The sequence below is a fragment of the Ornithodoros turicata genome, chromosome 1 (genome assembly GCF_037126465.1).
Source record: "Ornithodoros turicata isolate Travis chromosome 1, ASM3712646v1, whole genome shotgun sequence".
Classification (NCBI taxonomy): Eukaryota; Metazoa; Arthropoda; class Arachnida; order Ixodida; family Argasidae; genus Ornithodoros; species Ornithodoros turicata.
In genome coordinates this window covers 26,806,235-26,828,323 of record NC_088201.1, presented here as the reverse complement: position 1 = coordinate 26,828,323, position 22,089 = coordinate 26,806,235, and the positions used below count along the sequence as shown (strand labels likewise).

General features: G+C 40.5%; 1 protein-coding gene across 3 annotated transcripts; it reads left to right on the top strand.

Annotated features, from left to right (window-relative positions):
• Nucleotides 1-232: 232 nt before the first annotated feature.
• LOC135377734 (type 2 phosphatidylinositol 4,5-bisphosphate 4-phosphatase-like) lies at nucleotides 233-21,884 on the top strand. Of its 3 annotated transcripts, none has more exons than XM_064610374.1 (9): nucleotides 233-400; nucleotides 3,794-3,951; nucleotides 5,817-5,926; nucleotides 8,910-9,069; nucleotides 10,319-10,368; nucleotides 13,072-13,156; nucleotides 17,556-17,607; nucleotides 18,088-18,205; nucleotides 20,939-21,884. In XM_064610374.1, the coding sequence occupies exons 1-8, from the start codon at nucleotides 346-348 to the stop codon at nucleotides 18,171-18,173; spliced, it is 756 nt and encodes a 251-aa protein (XP_064466444.1). In that variant the 5' UTR covers nucleotides 233-345; the 3' UTR covers nucleotides 18,174-18,205; nucleotides 20,939-21,884. The 3 variants fall into 3 exon arrangements, with proteins under 3 accessions (XP_064466444.1, XP_064466442.1, XP_064466443.1); XM_064610372.1 differs by having other exon boundaries at nucleotides 233-415; XM_064610373.1 differs by having other exon boundaries at nucleotides 233-415; nucleotides 18,088-18,209.
• The last annotated feature ends 205 nt before the right edge of the window (nucleotides 21,885-22,089 follow it).

The window sequence follows — 22,089 nt, the reverse complement described above, 5'->3', positions numbered from 1 at the left end:
CCCGCCCTGTTTTTAAAGGGTCTAGGCGTACCTGAACCCGAACGAGGCTCAAAGGCAAAGCGAAACAACGAGCGAGGCCTTGAGCTACGTGAAAGACGAAAGAGCCAGAAATAATGAAATATGAAAGTTCAAAAACATCAGTTCTTTCATGTTCGCCAGAAACACGAAACACTTCCGGTCGAGCTCATAATCTCGTTCTCATGGTTCTCAGGAGGAAGGGGAAGGGGTCCGATCGGTCCGATTTCGCGCTATTTCGCGATTTCGCGCTAGCACAACAGCCATTCCTAAAGGCTTGAATCGTAAAGTTGAGGAAGTCCTAAAACAGCACGTTCTTGTCTTGTTCAGATGCCTCGCGAAGAACGAACACCACTTCTTTGCGAACCTTCGCACAGTTACTCTAGTGTGTACCCATCAGGTATTATCCTTTGGATAAGCCATTTTGCAATTGTTTCTGCTCACCTTGGTAAACTAACGAATCAAGATATTTGGAAGGTTTTATGTTGTTTTAGTGATGTGAAACATTCTGTTGTGGGCTGTCCCTGCACTTTTCTGCGCATTCGATCGTACATGACGTTGTTGGTAATTAATCGCATTGAAACATCGCTGACATATCGCCGCATGGTTCACAGATTCTCACCCGTCCAGCACAAAGAGCGTGCCCCTTATTCATTAGCTCCTAGCAGTGATGGGCAAAGTACCTTAAAATTATACTTAAAGTAAAGTACCTGGCACCATTAGTACTTCAAGTACAGTGCAAAGTACCCAATTCCAAATGTACTTCAAGTAAAGTACAAAGTACTAGGCAAAGTACTCATCAAGTACTCATCAAGTACTCATCAAGTACATTGTCAATTTAATCTGTATATGACTTTACATTTCACTGTTTAGTATCTGTGTCTTGCTTTTTTGGCAAAGCTTTAGCGAGTATTCTTCACAAATGCTTTGAAGCCATAAAGTCCTAGGTTAAGTGCTAACCCGTGAATATGAGCTTAATCAGATGTCATAATTTGCAGCTACATGTAGAAAGGTAACCAGTCAGCTGTGCTGTGATTATGCAAAATAGCATTATACCAGGACTGATCCAAGATCACCCGCCTAGTGTGGTGTTCCAGTACTAATCTTCTTCTATAAGAGGCTAGGAAATTTCAAAGGAAAAAAGGTACAAGCCAACAGAGATTATATATTTCTGGGCATTCCTTGCTGCTTTTTGAAATACAACATGTTTTGAAAAAGAATATGAAGAAAGTAAAAAAAAAGGATGAAGCACAATGTAAGCCTTCATTTTTATATGACCGTGATCTGCAGCAATGTAATCCATGTGACCAATTAAAAAAACGTAAAATGTAAAAATGAAAGCATGTGTGTCTTTCAGAGTGTTCATCATGTAATGCAATCACAGATATAATGTGATATAAAGTGAATATTAATTGCCAATGAAGGAAAAATATAAAAAAGCATAGAACCCTGCATTGGGAGAACTGAAATGACAATGGACCAAGTCATTGTGCTGCCGGTTGCAGTGTCATAATGTGTGCGTTTCTTTGCATTCCATTCGTTTTACATAATCATAAAAGCGTCATTACTTTTTTCGATATTTCCAGTCTCTCAACAATAGATTTTCTTCAACAAATATGCTCTTTAAAAGCACAAATGTCCCGTTTTGGTAAAATGTCAGACTGGGACTCTTGGTACTGCATCCCACTAAAAGCGCTAAAATGACGGCAAGAAGACGAAAACTCAGAGATAGCCCTATCTGTGTGTTTTCGTCTTCTTGTTGTCATTTTAGCGCTTTTAGTAGGGTGCATTTTTGATACTTTTTTGTGATTTTTTGTGTGGAGTCAAAGTTTGGGTACTTGAGTTCTTGATAGGAAAGTACTCGGAAAAAGTACTTGAAGTACGGTACAAAGTACACGATTTAAAATGTACTTAAAGTAAAGTACAAGTACACAGAAATGTACTTCAAGTACTGCCCATCCATGGCTCCTAGGTACCCTGCAAACATGAATAAGGCAGGTGTCACACTTGTTATACATTACGCACCAACTAAGCTGCATGACACAACGTCAAAGGCACATATCACCATAAACTCACTGGCCATAAGCAGTGATGGGACAGAAACTTTAAAAAAGTAACTAAGTTACAGTTAGCTTGTAAAAAAGAGTAACTGAGTTACAGTTGCTGATTTTAAAATGTAATTAGTTGCAGCTACACCATGTTAAGGTAACAAAGTTACTTCACAGTTACTTTTTAAGAAAAAAATGATAAATGGAGCAGTGTGCTGGCCAATCGCCAACACACTTGTGTGTCTTTCTGTTCTCACAACTTTCCCTTTTCCTCTGTTTGGTATTGGGCTACAATCTTCGCTGCGCACGATGCAACCGTTGTTTTTGTCAACAAGCCTTTCAAAGTCAACATTTGACAAGTTACCTATACTGAGTAGATGGGGGAACACATTTTCACGGAGAATGGGAAGGTGAAAACTTCACTGGAAATATTTATTTCTGCCAGTGAAACCATCCCAAAGCAGAGAATTCCCCCTAAAAAGAGCACAGTGGAAGTTGGTCTTTGAGCCACACCATCCCTCTGTGTATGGCAAAATTAGTGGAATTCCTGGGTTGGAAAAGTAGGATTGGTAGTCAGTAGTCTCACGCAGCAAGTGCCAATAAAGAAAGGTTGCTTTCAGCTCAGACCAGGTCTCTCAGCATGGAATATCGAGTTCAGCTCATGTCCATACTTTTTCGCTTTGACGTTCCAAGGAACAGTGACGTGACATTAAGAGACTGACATGGGGAAAATATGGTACTACCTGAGTAATTTAAGTTATATTTTAGAGTTACCTAACTTAACCAAAAGTGGAAACTGTTAGTTACTTTTGCAGAAAAGTAACTGTACTTCAGGACAAGTCAACTCGTCATTGGCTTAAGTAGGCGCATGACGGCTCTGAGTCCGTCTGCATGCTTCATACTGTTGCATGTATATTGACCACGTCGCAAAAATGCCTGTCGGAGTGCACTGAGAGCTCATTTGCATGCTTTTGAAGCAAACTCGTAAAATATTTGCGATGACGAAATATGTGAATCGGCTCTCCCGCCACTTTATCTATGCCCCACTCTCAATGTGTGGACTATATTCTCCACTGGCAGAGGTACATGTCTGTGCCTGCAGCTCTTATGTTGTCTCGGAGTATATTTATTGGAACTAGTTACAGAAAAAAGTAACTAGTTACCGTTACAAGTTACTTGTAACTTACTTACTACCCAAGACTGGTCATAAGTCCACAGAACATTTGTCATATTAGTATGGCTGAGCTGTTGCTTGGTGTGTGTGTTTACCCCACTGCTCAAAACCTGTGTATGGAGAAGTGTTGAGCCACATGATAATACGTTTTAAACCTCGTGTTGGTGTACTTGGATAGCATTCAAAAGCAACAGATTAATAGATAGCAACATTGCATACACAACAAATGCGCTAGCTATGAGGTACTTTTGACTGGGAGATCAACAGAAAGTGCAATTTTACCCATTCCTGGTGTCGCATCTCTTCCTTCCTCAGTGATTTTGAACCTGAAGAAGTAGTCCATTGGAGTGTGCAAGGGTAAATTCAGATATATAGTGGATCTGGAAATGTAGGTCTCAAAGTTCAACAGATGAGACTTGAAAGTTATGATACAGAATCCAAGGCAGAGGAACTGACCTCATGGGGCATGATAGAACCTTAAAACACATGCTAGTTCTGTATTGTACAAACATTCTACACTGGCTTCTGTAGCAAACATTTTTGTTATCTCTTGCAGCACCTCCTGTTGACAGGGATCGTTCACCGCCACCCAATTACAATCAGGCTACAAGCCAACGACAAATCGTCATTTGTGCAGTCTGTGGATACCAAATAGATATTACCAATGTGCACAATGAGTATGAAGTGACCTGTGCAAAATGTAACGAAGAAACGGTATGTAAAAATTGTGTATTTGAAGAGTTATTGTTTTTGGTTAAGATGTGATTGCTTACCCTATACATAGCAGTGGTTCCAGGTTTATTTGGATTTATCCACAAAAATTCGAGAAACATACGCCTGTAAAATATGATGCTATTCATTTTTCCCGAAAATTCCGATTTTTGGGCGTTCCAGCAACCGAGAACTCAGCAAGAAAAGCCATGACTAGTTGAAGGGTATAGTTTCCTTTCATATCGAGGTTGCCTCGTATCTCAAGTTAACAGTCCCTGCGACAGGCTCTCTTGACCACTGTGCACCAGTGTTTCACTTAGCAATGCGCGAAGCATCCGTGTAGTGCGGGTGAACTCCATCCTTGCCTAGACGTACATTGACGTTCGACTCATTGAACAGGGTACATTATTTAATGACTCTGCTCGACATGAGGGCACTTTAAGGTTATTTCGCCATTGCCCAGGTGTGCTTGGAAAACGTCCAGCGTCTAGGGTACTCCTTTCCCTTTTTCTGTGAACCATGCTTCCCCTCCTCTTCAGAGTGGACAAGTGAGCACAGATGATGCACAAATTGTCTTTGTGAACGGTGTAGCTGATTGTTGCAATGTAGACTGTAACATGGCACACATGCGAAAGTTGTCTTGCGACTGTGTCAAGGAATATTCGTATTTTGAGATGTTCATGACACCAGGTGACTGTCGTACAGATGCCGTTGTCTGCAAGTTGTGCTAACACTATAAGCATTTCTGCAAGGCAGCTTCGCATTCTTGTTGCAAGTATGTTTGTCATGACCATCGTTTTTTTATCTGAATTAACTAATATATTTTTCTTTTTAACTATTATATTCTGTGAATTCTCAGATATAAACTGAGCTGCAAAAAGAAAAAAAATGAAAACTTTCGGAAAAAAGTAAACTCCGAAAAGCACCCTCTGAATATGCCAGAAAATAAACCCCCAAGAACCCAGAACCCTAACTATAACTAGAGGTGAACATGCACGCGCATGCAGAGCCGTAGTGACGGGGGGGGGGGGGGGGGGGGGGGGGGGGGGGGGGGGGGGGGGGGGGGGAAGAGGAGGAGAGGGGCAGCCGCCCCAGGCACTCTCGCCAGAGAGGGTGCCGAACAGCAGGCCGTGGCAGGTTGGCTGGACAGGATGAAGCGGGAACGAAGAAAATTTGAATTTACGATCTCGGCAGTGCAAATAAGCGTTTTCGTTTCTTTGTTTACAGGGCTTCTGGCGGCAGTGGGAGAGGGGGGTTAGGGGCGCTCTAGATTTACCATGCCCTGGGCGCAAACTTGCCTCGCTACGGCTCTATGCGCTTGTAAGATCTGTAACTGCAACAGCTGAAATAGGTGTCCGCATCTGTGCGGACATTGACTAAATCCACACATACAGGCGCTCACTGCACCTGTTATAAAGATGTGCATGACGAAAATGTTAGATGCTTTTTACTTTGCAGCATACAAACTTTCTCGGGAACATTATGCCATGTACAGTTGTCCGGTAATAGTAGTTACGGGAACAGCAATGCAAGGGACACTTTAACACCATTTTGTATTCACTGCATGCGTCCAATTATGGCTCCCTATAGGGGACGTCGGCAGAGGCACTAATGCTTATTTGCGGTTTAAAAAAACAACAGAAAAACACGTTATATTTCTATCCGCAAACCAGGATGTTGTGCGGATATAACTGCACCCACACACACCTCTACCTATAACCTAACGCTCGGTGGTAACCATTAGCTCCCGTTTTGCATTTCCTGTATAAGTCACTTACTAGGTGGTGGAAAAGTTTCTGTACACTATATTGTTTTACACGTAGAGATGTTATTTGATCATAATACTCATATGGTTTTACATTTTGCAGCCCATTGGCAATCCTCCACGGGGAAAGTCATATAGTCGCTGCAGTTATAATAACTGCAATAAGCTTTTGAAGTATCCAAAAACAGCCACAAGGGTGTCATGTCCACGATGGTAAGCGTGCATGTTGTCGTATATAAAGGGTGTTTTTTTGGCTGCACTAGATTTTACAAAAAGGTTATGAGAGCAGCATAGATAGTTTTTGCAGGTAGGTCATACCTGGTAATTACTTCGTGAGTGGTGCTTGCTGGGACAAACAACTACAACATCAAAGCAACGGTGTGGGCGAGTTGGTACATACTGACACAAAAAACAGCGCAGAGACAGGACGTGAGTAGACAAACGAAGCGCTGACTAACAAATGTGGTTTATTCGGAATGAATGAAAGCAAGTTGTTAGTCAGTGCTTCGTTTGTCTACTCATGTCCTGTCTCTGCGCTGTTTTTTGTGTAACTACAACATCTTAAATCTATCGCTAGGAGTCCCCTCCCTTGCAAAATTTGAAAATACACTTTGCAAAAAAGAAAAAAAGAAAGCCTTTGTGATAGTAGTGGTACCAAAAACTACTACAGTTAGTACATACTATGCACCAGAGCCATTGCAGAAACTGCCCATGTTGTGAGTGGTGTTGGGATCTGGGATGCTTCTAAATCCCAGGATCTTGGCTGTTTTCCAGGTCCCGAAATCCTGAGATTTTTTCGAACAAATCCCTGGATTTCGGAACTTGAGAATCCTGCAAACCTACTGTTCGTGCTGTCACGATGCAGAACTGTGGAACAGTAACGAGTTTTTTAATTTGGAGCACTTGCTTTGAATGACCATTCTTTATGCTGTAGTGTCTGTGCACGGGCTTCAATTGTTGACGCCTGTGGCACACATGCCATAGCTCCGTGCATTGCTTTGCTGTTTAGAGGAGTATCATCGTTGTCAAACTGCTTTATAGGGGGCATGCACATAAACAGCACAAAGAAGAAAAACAAACTATTGCTGATGATTGGAGGTTTCTGTTTAGTTTCTACAATGAGCAGACAAACAAAGTGTGTAGCAACCTCCGCAGATTATAGGCAGTTCAACCCGATTCAACCAGCTGTTTCTTCAACCAGCATATTGTTTTTGCTACGAGAGGTCTTCACAAACATCTTGTCAAAAAAGCAATGTGAACCACTTGCTTGGCAAACAAACCATCTGGGGTATTGAAAGCCTTTTTTTTTTTCAACATTACGTAGTCAGAAACATTCTCTTCTTGTTGCTTACCAGCTTTTGATACTTCAGTCATTCAGTTTTGGAAGTCAAAGCTTGGTTTCAGCTTTGGTGCCAGTCTAAAATAAATCATAAGCACTATGTGCAGGGGCTGTGAATAAAATAACTCCCGTTATTTGAGGTGAACATAACAAAAAGGTCAGTTTTTTCATAAAAAGCATCTGATATTAAAAAAGAGTGGGACACATCAAGTCATCAGGAATGTTTTGATTAACATGTAGAGACAGGGCACCGAGGAGAGAGACAGAAAACGCATGCAGGAATAATCTGAGTTACTACTCGAAGGCTGCGTATGGGTGCTGTCTCCGTTCTTATCTCAATCCTGGAATCCCGTCTTGGGATTCCCAACACTAGTTGTGACCCATGCTTGACCCATCAGCACTCTATCAACACATATTCTTCATTTTTGCATGTTATAACCGGATCATCTATCCTTGTACTGGACCAGCGTAGCCTAGATGAATCGTAGTCTTGTTCTCCTCAATTGCTGGCCATTTTACTGACTCTCTTGACCTTGGCATTGGTGCAGCTTGTATAAAGGATTTGCAAATCTTTGTGATATCGCTCAATGTCCCTATCCAACAAAGGCCACCAAAACCACGTTCTTGCCAGTGTTTTCATTGCTGGTGTTCCGTGGTGTGTTTCACAAGGCACGAAGCATGAACAATAACTTTTGTGCCTCCTGTGGAACAATCACTCAATGTCTTGTATATCACCTCATGTGCATCCAGAAGCTCCAACCTCCTGCCATAGAAGGAATGTAGACTGGTATGTGCTGCCTTCTTGGACTTGGACCTGGCAGTCCAAGTGCAATATATAGATATATGCAAAAGATACAAAATAGGCTGCTCCTATGTTGTATGTAACTTGGTCCTGGCGGTCCAAGTCCTGTAGTGCGGGGACACATGCTGGCAATTAGCTATGTGGTCCACTGATTTCCTTCGTCTGCAGTGGAAGCCAACTCAGTGCATCCGCATTGAGTAGTGTCTTGCCTGCTTTGTATTCTGCCTTGTAGCACTATCCTCCTAAAAGCGATCACCAGTGTACTACTGCCACGGCAGGTTTTGGCCAATCGGAACGAAGCAGACCTGCTAACGGTGGCTGATTGATGACTAGTGTAAATTCCATACCAAGTAGTTAGCCACGAAAATGCTCTGCCACCAAACCCCAGTTCCAGAGCTTCTCACTTTAACTGGGAGTAATTCTCAGCGTTCTCAGCCGCATTAGTACTATTCTGTTATGGAACAGAACCCAAGCGACTTGTCTTCTCCATCCGAACAGTACAGCTCCAACACTGTATGGTGAAGTGTCTCATTCCAGACGTAGATCTTTAGATGGGTTGTAGCGTATTAATATTTTGGCATGTCCCAAATGCCACAAACCTTTCTTCTGCAGTAGCTTATAAGGTTGCTAACATGATGGACATGTAAGAATCTATGTAATTGTCAGTAATATGGTATGATGCTTGAGGAGGGTGCTGTGAATGGGGGCGAAGCAAAAGTGCATAGCATAATGAATAATGAATGAATAGTTCAAGCAGTAATGAACAAGGGAGAATGGGAACATACATAACTTCAACAGCCTTAGTGACATTCAAGACCAGTGAGTGTCAAGTGTTCTGTTGTGGTGCTTGAGTTTTCAGGTACCCATAGGAACAAACTCCTTCTATCAGCTCTTCGTAAGCTGGAAGATGAGACGTAGCACAATGTGTTAAATGTAGCTTGATTTTTGCCTCCATCCTCAGTGTCGGTTTAAGAAAAATATGCTAACACTGAGCCTGTAATACCCAAACTTGACAGCCAAAATGCAAACTATATCAACTTATTGTATTGAAACAGCAAAGAAGTGGTTGACATCAACGTGGCAAATCACAGTAGAAATACACAGCAACCGGATGTCAGCATTGTGGCACCATCTTCGAGTAGGACCTCTGTGCCCAGCAGGTCTACAGAAGCCATGTACAGGTTCGTGTGTGGCTATTGCAACGTTGAAAGTGTGGTAAGTACTTGAACTTAGATCTTTAAGCTCTGGAAAATCCTAGGACTTTTTCATGCATGATCACACTGTCTGACCTTTACTACATCTTCTTTTGTAGCACTCACTCGCCTTTCTTATTGCTTGTAGTTCAACTGTGCAAATGCTACCAGCTGGACATTTTGTTTTCTTTCTTGCTTGCTTTACGAATAGCCACTGCACCCACTGTCTCTCAGTGATTATCCCTGAGTGACAGTATGCTTTTCATTTTAATTCATACCGTATTTCTGATGGCAAGTGCTAATGCCTGACGTGTACCGTCTTTCTGTAACGCATTTCAGGTGACAATTTACCTGACTACATATACAAGGTTCTTATTAGGTGAAATTCAAAAAACTTCTGTTGCTAGTGAAGAGGTTTGGAGTGCTGAAAACTAGGCTGCCACAGTATGAAACAGACAGTGCATCAATTTGAAGGATAGTCTGGTTTTTGTGTCATCCACATGATTTATGTAAAATTATTTTAAATACAGTCGAACATCGTTAATATGACCCCGATCGTTTCCGCAGATATTGGTCCTAAAGCGAGCTGTCATGTTAACGGACAGTATATGACGTTTACCAAAGAAAACCTTGTGCGTAACACAAGGCTGTGCTATTATTTACTGCAAAAAAGGAGACCTTGTTGAACATTTCATATTTCATTTGTAGAAGAAATCTGATAAAAGTGTCTGCTTAGTTACATTTTCAGTCTAATTTTTCCAATGATGCTATTAATAGAAGGATAGCACTGGCTTACATAACAAATAAAGTAACAAAATTTGTCTGGACGTTTCGACGTCGTCCGCTCGCTGGTGGTAACCAAGGTCATGCTGTAGACTGGGAGGTGGTGGGTTCGAATCCTACCGCCGGCTGTGCTGTCTGAGGTAATTACTTCAAGCATCCTTTGTAGCAGAAAATTGCAAAGACAACTTTAAAGAAGAAGCCGACGAAAAAACGAAACAAAAAGAACTTGTGTGGACTTTTATGAAAGGATCTCCCATCCTCTCATAAGAGTCCTTAGCTGTGCTACTTACAAATTCCGGGAGTCTGACCAAATTACGTTAAAGGAAAACATATCGAAGCGCTCCATTGTTAAACACCTGTCTATCCCGTCTCCGACACTTCTGCTGAATATGATGGCAAAGCATTGGCAGTACGTACATACACAGCTAAACATTCCTATATTGCATCGTAAACTAACTGTGAAATTTCTTTCATTTTACTATTTGCAGCTGGATGTTGCTCCTGGGCAACATTTTCGCTGCAGGCACTGTGGACGAAGGTATTGTATACTTGTGCTAATGCTTGTTCATGCCTCAGTACAATATGGCAAAAAGGATACTTTCCCACTTGATATGGTGTTTTGGTTGATAAAATGCTATTGATTGGATCTAATTAGTCTCCCACAGAAGCAATATATTATTAACCCACATGGTACATTTTGTGGCTCAGACATTTTGTAGGGCCATACAGAGCACCGAGATGATAGTTGTTGATAGTGATTGATATTGCCATATGTAAAGCACATAATGCAGGAAATGGGCTGTAAAACCATGTTCAGATGAGGGACATGTTCAAGTTGCTGTTGAGTGACCTCTGCATCGTCTCTAGCAGTCCCATCATGGCAGCTCTTTCACAAGTGGGGACGTAGCACATAGCAGCATGGGAATCATGGGTTAATGGAGCTGCTCTCCTGCAGCACCTGGTGATCACTATGCCTTTCAGCATAAAGGCATAGGCATTTTGAAAGCATTATTTTTGGCAAAAGATGGTTCTGGATGTCAGACATTCTAATAAAATAGTCATGTCACGCATGATTATGGAGTTCTGTAATGCCTGAGCTACTGAATTGGTGTGGCTAAACATATGAAAAAGTGCTGTCTTCAGAGATTACATCTACTGTGGGGAGGTCAGTGTGTGAATGTAAGCCTGGATATTTAACCCCATTAGTCGACAAATTTACAAGGCCGAACTTCAAAATCATAATGGTGGAAATGCCACAAAATCCAAGTATGAAAGAATAAGTTTCATCTTTCAAAATGCCTTTCTTTCCCATACTCAGTACTATAAGTGGTGCATTTCAAGTTTCAGTATTTGCCTAATTTATATGCTGATTTTGATAGTCAGTGAAACTAGCACATCCACAAAAAGTGCTTATAACATCTTTTAAATATTCAGTATGTAGAGGATAGTTAGGGTCCTCGGTTTTCCACGAGTCCGCGAAATTTCGCAGAATTCTGAATTAATCGTGCAATCCTTCGTTTGGCCCAGTATTTCACGGAATCCCTTATTTTTAGGGGTGTGCGGATGTTTGAGTCCTCGAATTCGAATCAAATATCAATCACTTGAAGCATTCGATTCGCGAATCAAATATCCAATATTCGGGTTTCCGGATATTCGACTATTAGCCGAAGGCGAACACCACCTTCCGAAAGTAGGGTTCACCTGACGCTTCCCTGCATGAGATGAAGCCTGCTCTACAAAATTGAAGCCTGCTTTACAAAATTGTCCATGCTGCAGGACAAACACAGACAGATTGTAGTTTAACTTAAGATAACGTTAGCCCAAGTTTATTGTGCATACTTCGCCTGAGGAAGGTGTGGCGTCCCTCCGGTGTGCAGTTTAGCGGTGGCAGTGGAGGATTTTGATTTGATGTCTGGGAGGCTGCCTTCAAAAAGTTAACTATTATATAATGCCTACAGCCCAAGAAAAAAAAAAGGTGTCCTAAAGATGTAGCTTCTCCAGGACATGTATTCTAAACTCCGTCCTATAAAGTTCCTATAAACTCTGTAGATGCTGAAAGATCTTTCATCAGGTATAAAATGATTGCAGGCGACAGACCGCATCAGAGGAGAACACAAGATAGCATGTATGTAATGCTGAGCCACAACAGTGCTTTGAATCTGTAATTTTATAAAATATTTTTTGTTCCCACATTATCCAAGAAAATAAAGTGTTTCCCATTTCAAGCAGCCGTTGACTGCTCGCCGCGCAAAATCGCGGAATCTACAAGTCGGTGCCGCGGAATTTTGAATTTGCCGCAGCAGAAAACTGAGGGCCTTAAGGATAGTAACACGTCTTTTAATTGAAAATCTAATTTGTTAATTCCACTAATTATACAATTAAAATATCAGTTTTATAGGTATTGATAAATGAAAATCACCATTTCGTACTGACTGAACTGACCACATAGGGAGACTGAATTTGTTTGTTGTCTGTGCATAAACTACCCCATCTGTGATACTAGTATGTTAAATGAAAGCAGACTTTTGGGAAGGTCCTCTGAGATTTATTTAAAAAACAGCACTTGCATCTGTCTATTTGGTTTGAGCCAGCTCTGACTGGGAATCTGAAGGATTCCACCCTGTAGTAGTGCTCTGCATTTTCGTCGTTTTTGGCAACAATGAAATGAAAAAGATGAGGAAGCAGAATTTCGAAATGGACCTTACTCATCCAAATGGTATTCTGCTGTTCACTTGGTGATATGCTGAATATATTCTGAGGATTGTAATTATGATTATTGTTTTAAAAATTGTCATTTGGCTTTGTTCTTTCCTGAAAAAGTCTGGTTTCCGATTTCCAACATTTGTTTATTTTCAAAAGTGTCAAAAATCACTGAGTACTGCGGACATATTTTGTAAACCCAGGAGATAAGTTTGAATTCCTGTGACCAAGAATGCATAAGAATTGAATCCCTGTAACCATGGTGAAGCAATGTTTTCTTTTTGCTGATGTTTTTCTGGAAAAAACAGTTCACTCTTGCACCACGATATCTGTAGTAATTTTCTGGTAAGCATTATCGCTTCAGAATCACTCTCCATCACTAGCGGCTATCAATGATATGTTTTCCTGTGAGAAATAGATCAATTTGAATGGGGATCAGTTGAAACAGGTGAAGTACATTGTGGCCAACCTCATCATGTTTTCTTTTATTGCTGTGACAGTTTTCTTTACCACTTTGTGTATCTACCTCTCCTTATCTCAGGTCCAGGACAAACAATACCAACCGACGTGCAATGGTCTTCATTGTGCTGGGAACTGTGATGGTCGTTCTGACCCTAGTGCTGATGGTTAGTGTCTCAAAGCTGCTAATCTTTCCATACCTTACCAATAGTGTTTCTTGATTAACTTTTAAAAAAAATTGGTTGCACTTTCTTTTTTTTTTGTTGAAGCAGAGTATCAAATGAGTATCAGGGTGAAAGTTTTTGGTGACGAATAATTATTTTCAATTACATAGGCCACTGATTGTCTTTCAGGATACACATTGATTGTGGTTGCACTAAGGGTTCACTTGTGGCACAAATGTCTGTGGGGGGTGCAGCCCTTATCAAACGAAGTAAATGAAGTTATATACATTCAAACTCCTTTATAGCGAACACCATTTAAACGAAAATACCACTACAGCAAATTTTTTTGCGGTCCCGCTGGAGCCCTATAGGTCCAATAATGGACATCCTTTTTAACGAAAATACCTTTACTGCAAATTTTTTTTGCTGTCCTCTGAGTTTCGTTGTAAAGGAGTTTGACTGTATTTGAAAACAGCAACAGTAAGAGCATACTAGATAAAGCGATAACTGGGCAGGTTCATACTAGAGCTCTATGTTAAACATTTAAACGTCAAAACGTTTTCTTAAGAAACGCGTTTTGTAACACGTTTCACAGATAAACATTTTCTTAAAACACGTTTAAACGTGTTCTGTTAGATATACGTTCAACAGCACATATATGTTTTGAAACGTTTTCCCAGGATACGTTTAAACGTTTTCGTTCGCATAAACGTACAGCGGCACGTATCCATATATATAAACGTTTTCTTAGGAGACGTTTAATCGTTTTCTTTCCTCCTCTAAACACTGCAGCTTACTTTCCTTGAAAGACAGTGCAGGGTATCATTAAAGTGGCATGTTACTTGGTCCCGCTCATTTGTGACCGTCTTATGTTTAATAAAGAACAGTCAGAGCGCAGGGCGCATTTTATTCCGTTTCTTGGTGGTTAATAGAGCGTTGCCACGACCCCGTTTGCAGTGTACACCGAACTCTGCTCCGCGTGCACTCATGGCATTGGGATCGCTGACACTCCAAAAACAGAGCTTTATCTCATCGATATCGTCCGGCACAATTACAATTCTGGGTGTTATCCTTTTCTCCATCCCAATTTGTTCATAACAGGAGGTGTACGGCTCTTTGTGGAAATTCGCGTCAACGCATCATGCCACAAAAGTCGTGCTCATCCCTTTCTTCCCGCTCTGGCGCAAGAATGATATCATTCGGGACAGTGATTGGTTCTTCACGCGTAATTGGCAAAGGTTCTGGCTTTAGAGTGCAATAGTGGGAACCAGTAGGAAAGAGCAGGTTACATGCTTCAGGATAAAGTAGTCGCTCAAGGTGACAATCTTCCGCGTTGGTCTTTTCACCAAAATAGTACTCGCGTAAAGAAGGTAAATATGGAATTTTTAGTATAGTTTAGTAATATTAGTACCCAAAAGATTCAAACGTCATCACCAACATTATGAGCTCGACATGTTTAAAACTGTAGTGAAACACGTCGGTTCATAATGAAATGTACGACGAAAATGAACACTGATAGGGCGGCTTAAAAGCCAAGCCAAATATGAACTGAAGTAATAAGCTACTTATAAGACAGTGAGAAACTGGCGTAGTTGGTAATTACTGATGGGAACCATGGGCGCGCCGGGCATAACGGGAACAACGTCTGTCTCTGTCCCCGTAGTCCCTGGCGCGTCCATGTTTCCCATTAATAAAGATAAGAATTTGCTTAAATAGCTACCTCTTTCGAAAGGCGTTGCGTTTTGTATTAACAAGACGTTTGAACGCTTCACCTTGACATAACGTTCAGCCGCTTCATTTTAACAAAATGCTTAAATGTTTCACATTAACGACACGTTTAAACGTTTTGCATTCACAAAACGTTTAAACGTTTCGCATTGAACAAAATGTTTAAACGTTTCGTAAGGAAACGTTTTCCAGACTATACGTGAATCTAAACGGCGTATAAAACGTTTAAACAGAAACGTTTTAAACGAAAGTCGGAAAAACGTGTTAGATCCCGAGCCCTAGTTTATACGGATCCATGCTGAAGCGACGAGAAGGACAGGAGACAGAATGACATATAACCAGTGTCATTGTCTCTCCTGTTCTTCTCATCACTTAGGCATGCATACTATTCTCACAAATGTTTTTGTCCTCTTAGTTTGTTGACAGAAAATCCACATGAGCTCTGTCAGTCTCTACAGTATTTGACATTTGGCATGATATTTGACAATTTTTTTTTACTGAATGCTCTATTTGAGATAACCACACATTTTCTTGAAATATATACATACTTTATAACAAACATCATGGCAGCATAGGAATTTTTCAACAAGGTGTAAGTGGGGAAGGTGGGCTGATACCACATTCTGCAGTAAGATTACTTTGAGAGGCAAAAATGTCTATACAAAGCTACTTTTTATCATTGAAGAGAACTGACTGACTGATTGGTGCCGAGCCGTGCCGTGAGCATAATTTACTACAAAAGAGCAACATGTGACTGAAATTTAGTTGCAGGCGATGTTCGTTGCCCTTTCAATTGAGTCTCCTTTTGGCACATATGGTTCACCTTAAGCATACACGCACCAGAAGCAAGCAAGCTTTGATGTGTGTTAACGTGTGGTTGACTTAGCATAGGGTCGCTTAATGAGGCTATGGGAAAAAAAAAACACTTGTCCTGTCCTGTCTTGTTTTATTTCTGTGTGCTCCCTCCATGCTGTTACTATTTTTACTATGTCCTGAGTCCAACTTGCCTGGATTTCCACCATTTCAAGGGCTATACTAGGCTACATTGGTTTTTTACAGTTACAGTTTTTTTCACTGCATTTTGTTTGCCTACTATTTTTACGAGGTCGGGATTGCTCTTGAGGGCTGACTACAACTGCACTACATGTGTAGAGCATTTACTGAATGGGATTGGTAATACATTGGATACATAGGATGGAAAAATGTTTGGTGGGAGTTTAATAAATGTTCCTAATTCAATAAAAGAGCAAACAAAACCAAAAGAGGACAGCATCATGCTGTGTTGTCCGTTATTTTATTTCTACGAAAAAAATTAATGCAAAATTAAATGCCAAATGAAATCCGGGTGCAAGTTGCTTAGGCATGCCGTCTTCCCGCGAGGGATGTTAAACATGGTGTGCAGTATTCTGAGATTTCATTGCACGTTAAAGAATCCTCTGGTGGACAAAATTAATCCACTGACCAGCCACTGTGGCATCGCTCATGATCATCGTTGTCTCGAGATGTTAAGCCATGAATTATCATTACCAAATCAAATCCCAAAATGTGGGTAGCAGGTGACCTACAGTAAAAGTGTAAATCAGTGTGGTACATCCTTTGTAAAAGAAACATGTCAACGAATCAGATAGTTGCGCTGCTGGTACCAGTGGTACGAAACGACCCCTTCATATTACAGCAACATTTTACTTCGTAATAAAAAGAAACAGGAAAGGTGCTTTGAGTTTGCTTTTTCAAGAAAGAAATGTGTGTCTTAAAAATGAATCCCCAAAAGAATGTTTAAGGTTCATTGCGAGCAAACTTGGCGCAAAATTGGACTGTCTGTAGTGTCTGACACTGAAACAATTTTTTCAAAAATTTTTACTCTGTGTTAGCGCCACAAAGCAGCTGTGGCTATGAGTGGTGTACAGATGTGGACAGATGGAGAGAGGACAGCAGAAAGGAGTGGGTGACAGGGGGGTCAGTATGCATCCTGGGCCGACTGAAACGATTTTGTGACACAGTTATAATCAATGTGGACATTCACCGTGATCATTTGTGAGACCAGAGCTTGTGCTTTTTCTTCCATGAATTGATAGTTTACTGAGGGTTTACCCTATTGCACTATAGGGTACCCATCTGTACCTTAATGAACCAAGTTGATGACAAACATTGAATATCTTTGTTTTGCAAAGGGGGGGGGGGAGGCAGTCAACGCAGCATTCTCTCATCTCACTGACGGAGCACTGTATGCACAGTTTTTCCATAGACATTTCATGTAGTATAGTAGGAACAAGAAGTTTTGCTCCTCCTACATTTATTGAGGTAATAGAGGCACAAATTGTGAGATTACGGGGTGGAAGCTCTTGCAGCAGTCCTGCAGTTGTATGAGATAGATTACATTGGATAATAGCTGCACATAAGACTGCTAGATCAGGTTACTCTCTCTTCACCACTCTCGTTCACCATTAGCAATGAGGTATCCGTACTATTAACTAGATGGTCCCTACCCACATGAAATTTGCAACCTGTAGGGTTACTAACTGAAATCTGTGTTACGGTAATGCAATTTTATCAGAGTTTGAAGATGCGCTTGGGTACCAGATATATTGCAGGTTCTTATACACACAGATTTACAACGTTGTGTTAACCTATTTTTGGGGTGAGAAATTAATTATCGATTGTTTTTCTCTTCCAGTCGTCCACCGTCATGTTGAGACACAATTCGGGCTACTGGTGGATATATATGAGTGAGTAAAGCCACGTGCAGTATGAGCGATGATGCCTGATGTCACAGTGTGTGAGAGTGTGTGAGTCTGTCAGAGAGTCTGAGAGTCTGAGTCTTCATTTTACGTAGTTGCTGCTGAGGCAATGAAATATACAAGGACGAACACTTAAGCCTCATAGCGCCCAGTTGCATACATCCTTAGTTATCTTCTGTGCATTTTGCTGCTGAAAGACAACTCTGTATTTCACCCAATACATTCTCTTGCTCCTTTCAGTCCTATATTAGTCCCTTTAAAAGCTGCACGGCAGTGCTCTACGATACTCCTGTTACAATTGATAGAATATTATTCTATATCATCGTTCTTTACTACATGTTTACCACATGTGTAGGTTACCACATTTATATTGTGGTAGCAGATATTGTGCATGGTGCTCTTCCAACATGCAACTTGGTATCCTGTGGCATTAGTTTTGGTGCATAGCATTTTTGTCTTTCTTTCCAGTCCTGCTTGCTGTGGCCACATGCTTTCATTCCTATGGACTGTGGCTTATGTGCGTCAAGAAGAGCACAGTCCAAGTTGTGCCATAGCTAGCTGCTTTCTTTTCTTTCTTCAGGAGTCAGTGAGTAAGCAGTTTAATTCAAATTACATTTGTTGTTGGCTCGTACCATGGGATAATTTTGACCTCCTATGGCAGATTTTCTGGTGCAATTAGTACTTGGGTCCATAATTATTTGCCCTGTTGTGATGACTAAGCACGCACTAAGAAGCTCTTACTGAAAAACAAGAGTGTCTAAATGAGTATCTGTTTCTCTCTTCACCTTCTTTGTATTTGATTGACAGTGAATTTCACAAATTGTAATTTCATAGTATCTTTAAAGAAACGAGTTATTTTTTGAGTATTTAATATTCTATTCAAATACTTTTCAAGGTTGAGTATTTAATACCCTTCTCAGTTACTTTCTTGCCTCAGTTATTCAGTAACTCGAATAACTTTTTTTTTCTTTTTTACTATCATTTACAAGCCTGCATGACATACATGAAAGACAACGGCTATCCTGGAGCTTGTTCATCACAGACTTGTACTGTAACTTGAGTACAGTATTTAGGTTAGGTATCTTATTTGCGAATAACTTGGTACCTTGAAAATACTTTCAAAGGTCAGTATTTGTGCTGTACTTTGTGCTGTACATATGCTTTAGCATCTAGATATTTGAAACATCCGCGTCCCTCTTGGGGAAAGGGCAGCGTGCAGCACCTGGGGTCTGGGAAAATGCACGAGGCAATATGTTGTCCTGAGGGCATGTGGGTAAACCATTGCAACCCCGTATCAGGCAGCGTAGAAGACCCTGCCAAAATCCGTAGTGAGACAGGGCACGTTGAATATTAACTCTTTATGAGGTTAGAGCAACCATAGAAATAAAAACGACAGTAGCGAACTCTGTGATTTCTGTAGAGCATTCGTTCGTATCTGTAGATCACCTGTTCAGCATTGGGGGTAATGTGTTTGAAAAAACAAACAAACTGGGCAGGCTATCTGATAGGTAATTTTGAAAACCTGCGAGCTAATGAAGCTTTTTGGTAATGCCGTTTTCAATTTCACTTTCTTCGTGTTTCTTTGATAGCTAATTCCAACTGTGACGTCAGAGTATTTTGAAAGTAAGATTACTCTATCTTAAATACTTTCAAGATCGGATATTTAGTACACTACTCAGTTACTTTTTTGCCTGGTACTCAATAACTTAACTAAAATGGTTTTTGTAAGTGTCTTGTACAAACCTAGTTCATCGTGGTTACATTCAACCAACACACACTGGATTTTCTTGCATTACTAGAAGGTTCCATCTTCAATGTTTAAGGTTTGGTTTTTTTGGACATCATATGTCATTTCGGCAATAACTGGCATGTTTTGGTGATGGATTTTGACTATTTCTCATTTACCTATCATTTTTACAGCTGGCAAAATATTTTTATACATATATTCCCAAAACTTGTTCAAAATAACACCCTTTGTCCTGTACCAGGATATTTCCAGAACACAGCTTAATAGACTAGGAACATCTCATAATCATATGTCACTGCAAGCTCTTCTTTTTGGCGATTGGTTCAGTTCAGATGTAATGCTATGTGTACACAATTATATTATTAATTATTGATTCAATTCATTACATGTATTATTAATTATTGATTCAGTTGATTACATGTATTATTAATTACTGATTCAATTCAATACGTGTATAAATAAATCTGACGACAGATCAGTTGGCAGCGTCTATCTTACTATAGTTTGTGAGAATATCACTGGCATATGTGACAGAGTAGAAGACATGCACAACAGCAACAACTTTGTAGTATTCATATATAATATGCCCATTTTCTAATTGCTGACAAAATTCTCCAAACAAATTCTGCTTGCATAATGTAAAAACCCCTGAGACGAGGGAACACGAAGGGACGACGCAAACACGAAGAACACGTCTCGGGGGGGGTTTTACATTATGCATCATCTTCACCAGCTCGCTTGCTTCTTAGCCATTTTTTCAAATTCTGCTTGATTCGTTTGAAACTCAGTCGAACATAGAAGGTTGCTATAAGGTGGATGTTTATCAATGCACTGCACAAATTCACGGAAAGAAATTATCGCACATTGTGATGCTGTGTTTGAAATTATTATATCTGGAACAGTCCACTTTCCTTACCGCTTCACTGATAGGCTTCACTAACACGCTTCAGGTTCTCCCACGTGGTAACACAACTTCGTAACACAATTTGTGGCAGGATTACCACTTCAGTGTTACAGCGATATCAATGTGAAATCTGCGTTTGAAGTCTGTCTTCTGCTTAAATAATTTGGCAGATCATTGATCAACACAAACGACGATTGTGAGTTACAAAAAGGATGGTAGTGATGAGAATTAAAAAAAGATGTCTGATTTGGCAGAGTAGTGTAACAGCATAATAGGGAACAACATGAGACAAGCGCTAAAATGCGGCATTATGCTGTTGCATTACTCTCTCAAGCATGTCAAATCAACTAGCCCAGTTAACCTCTTTGTTAGGAATTACCTAGTTTTTCATGGTTCTGCAGTCATCTTGCAACTGAATTGCTAATTTCTCTCGGCCTTTCAAAGTTGCACATTCTGATGCAGTTAAACAGGCAATAAACTAACCATGTAGCACGCCAGGCACTAGGTAGTAGCGCGCTGTCCTGTCTTCCTTGTGTTAGGTTTTCCTCATCCCTTTTCGCGCTTCCTTATCATGAATTGTATCCGACTCGCCCCACTTTTGCGTGTGCTAAAAGTTGTTCAAATGTAGAGTGCCCCATAATCACAGTTTGATGTGTACACCTTTGCAGGTGATGATCCATCACTCACAGATGAATGTGGCATCTACTCACAACTTGCAAATGACCGGGGGATGGAGGACAGCCTTTCCTTCTTCCTAATAAGGAAAGATATTGCCATTCATTCTGTTGACTTTGGGAATGTGTAGCAAGTTAAGAAACCCTAAGCCTATATTATTTGTTGTTACTGCCAGGTGCCTTTGGACAATTTGATAACTTCAGATTGTGATGGAACATAACATCGTCACTGCTATTATTGCGGAATCCTGATATTTCAGTTGAGACCTACAGGCATCTATGATGGAAAACATTCAAACTTTTTTTCAAAGTTTTAACTGTGATGTTGGGTGATATACATAGCTCTTTGTAACAAGTATGGTCTTTGCACCTACATGTACATCCCATTTAATTTCTACCTGGAATGAGGCTCTGCGAGGCCATAGTTATACCATTTTGGGTGCTAATTATCCCAGCTCGGAGATAAAGAAAATATTTTTTTTTTGCTTTTATGACATGGACCATGCATGGTAGATGTGGAAGTGCAAGATAACCTTGTGCACCTGCAGTTTGACCAAAAAAAAAGGAATATGTGTGTGGTCTCTTTTGCTGATATTGTTAACTTATTGAACAACATTTTGTCAAATGGTATAATTTTGGCCCTTCCCTGTGCTCCCTGTAGGTAGTGTGTGCGGAGGGGCATTCCAGATCGTAGCTCAGTAGGGTTGTGTGACTGGATTGTGCGGTAACTTTTGCACACTTCATCATTTTGCATTTATATCTGAAAATTTGATTTTAGTTAGTGTTTTGTTGTTTGTTATATTGTAACTCTTGGTTATGAATATTTAAGAAAATGGTGCAATGTTTCCTAAAGAAATATACCTTAACTACCCTTGTGAATTTTGTGTGATGTGACACACCCCTCAATGCCTTTTCTCATAAAAGTTTTACACACCTCTGAGTGACTGAGAACAATGTGACATTCATCAGTATCATGTACAGTCAACCCTTGACTTATGAATATCTCGATTTTCAAGTTACATTGTTTTATGAGCAGCACTTCGTGGGACAACACATCTCCTTTGTATTTCACCCTCGTTTTATGAACCCTCAATTTGCAAACAGTGAATACATTTTGGGGGAACAAATCTGGAACGCCAAATATT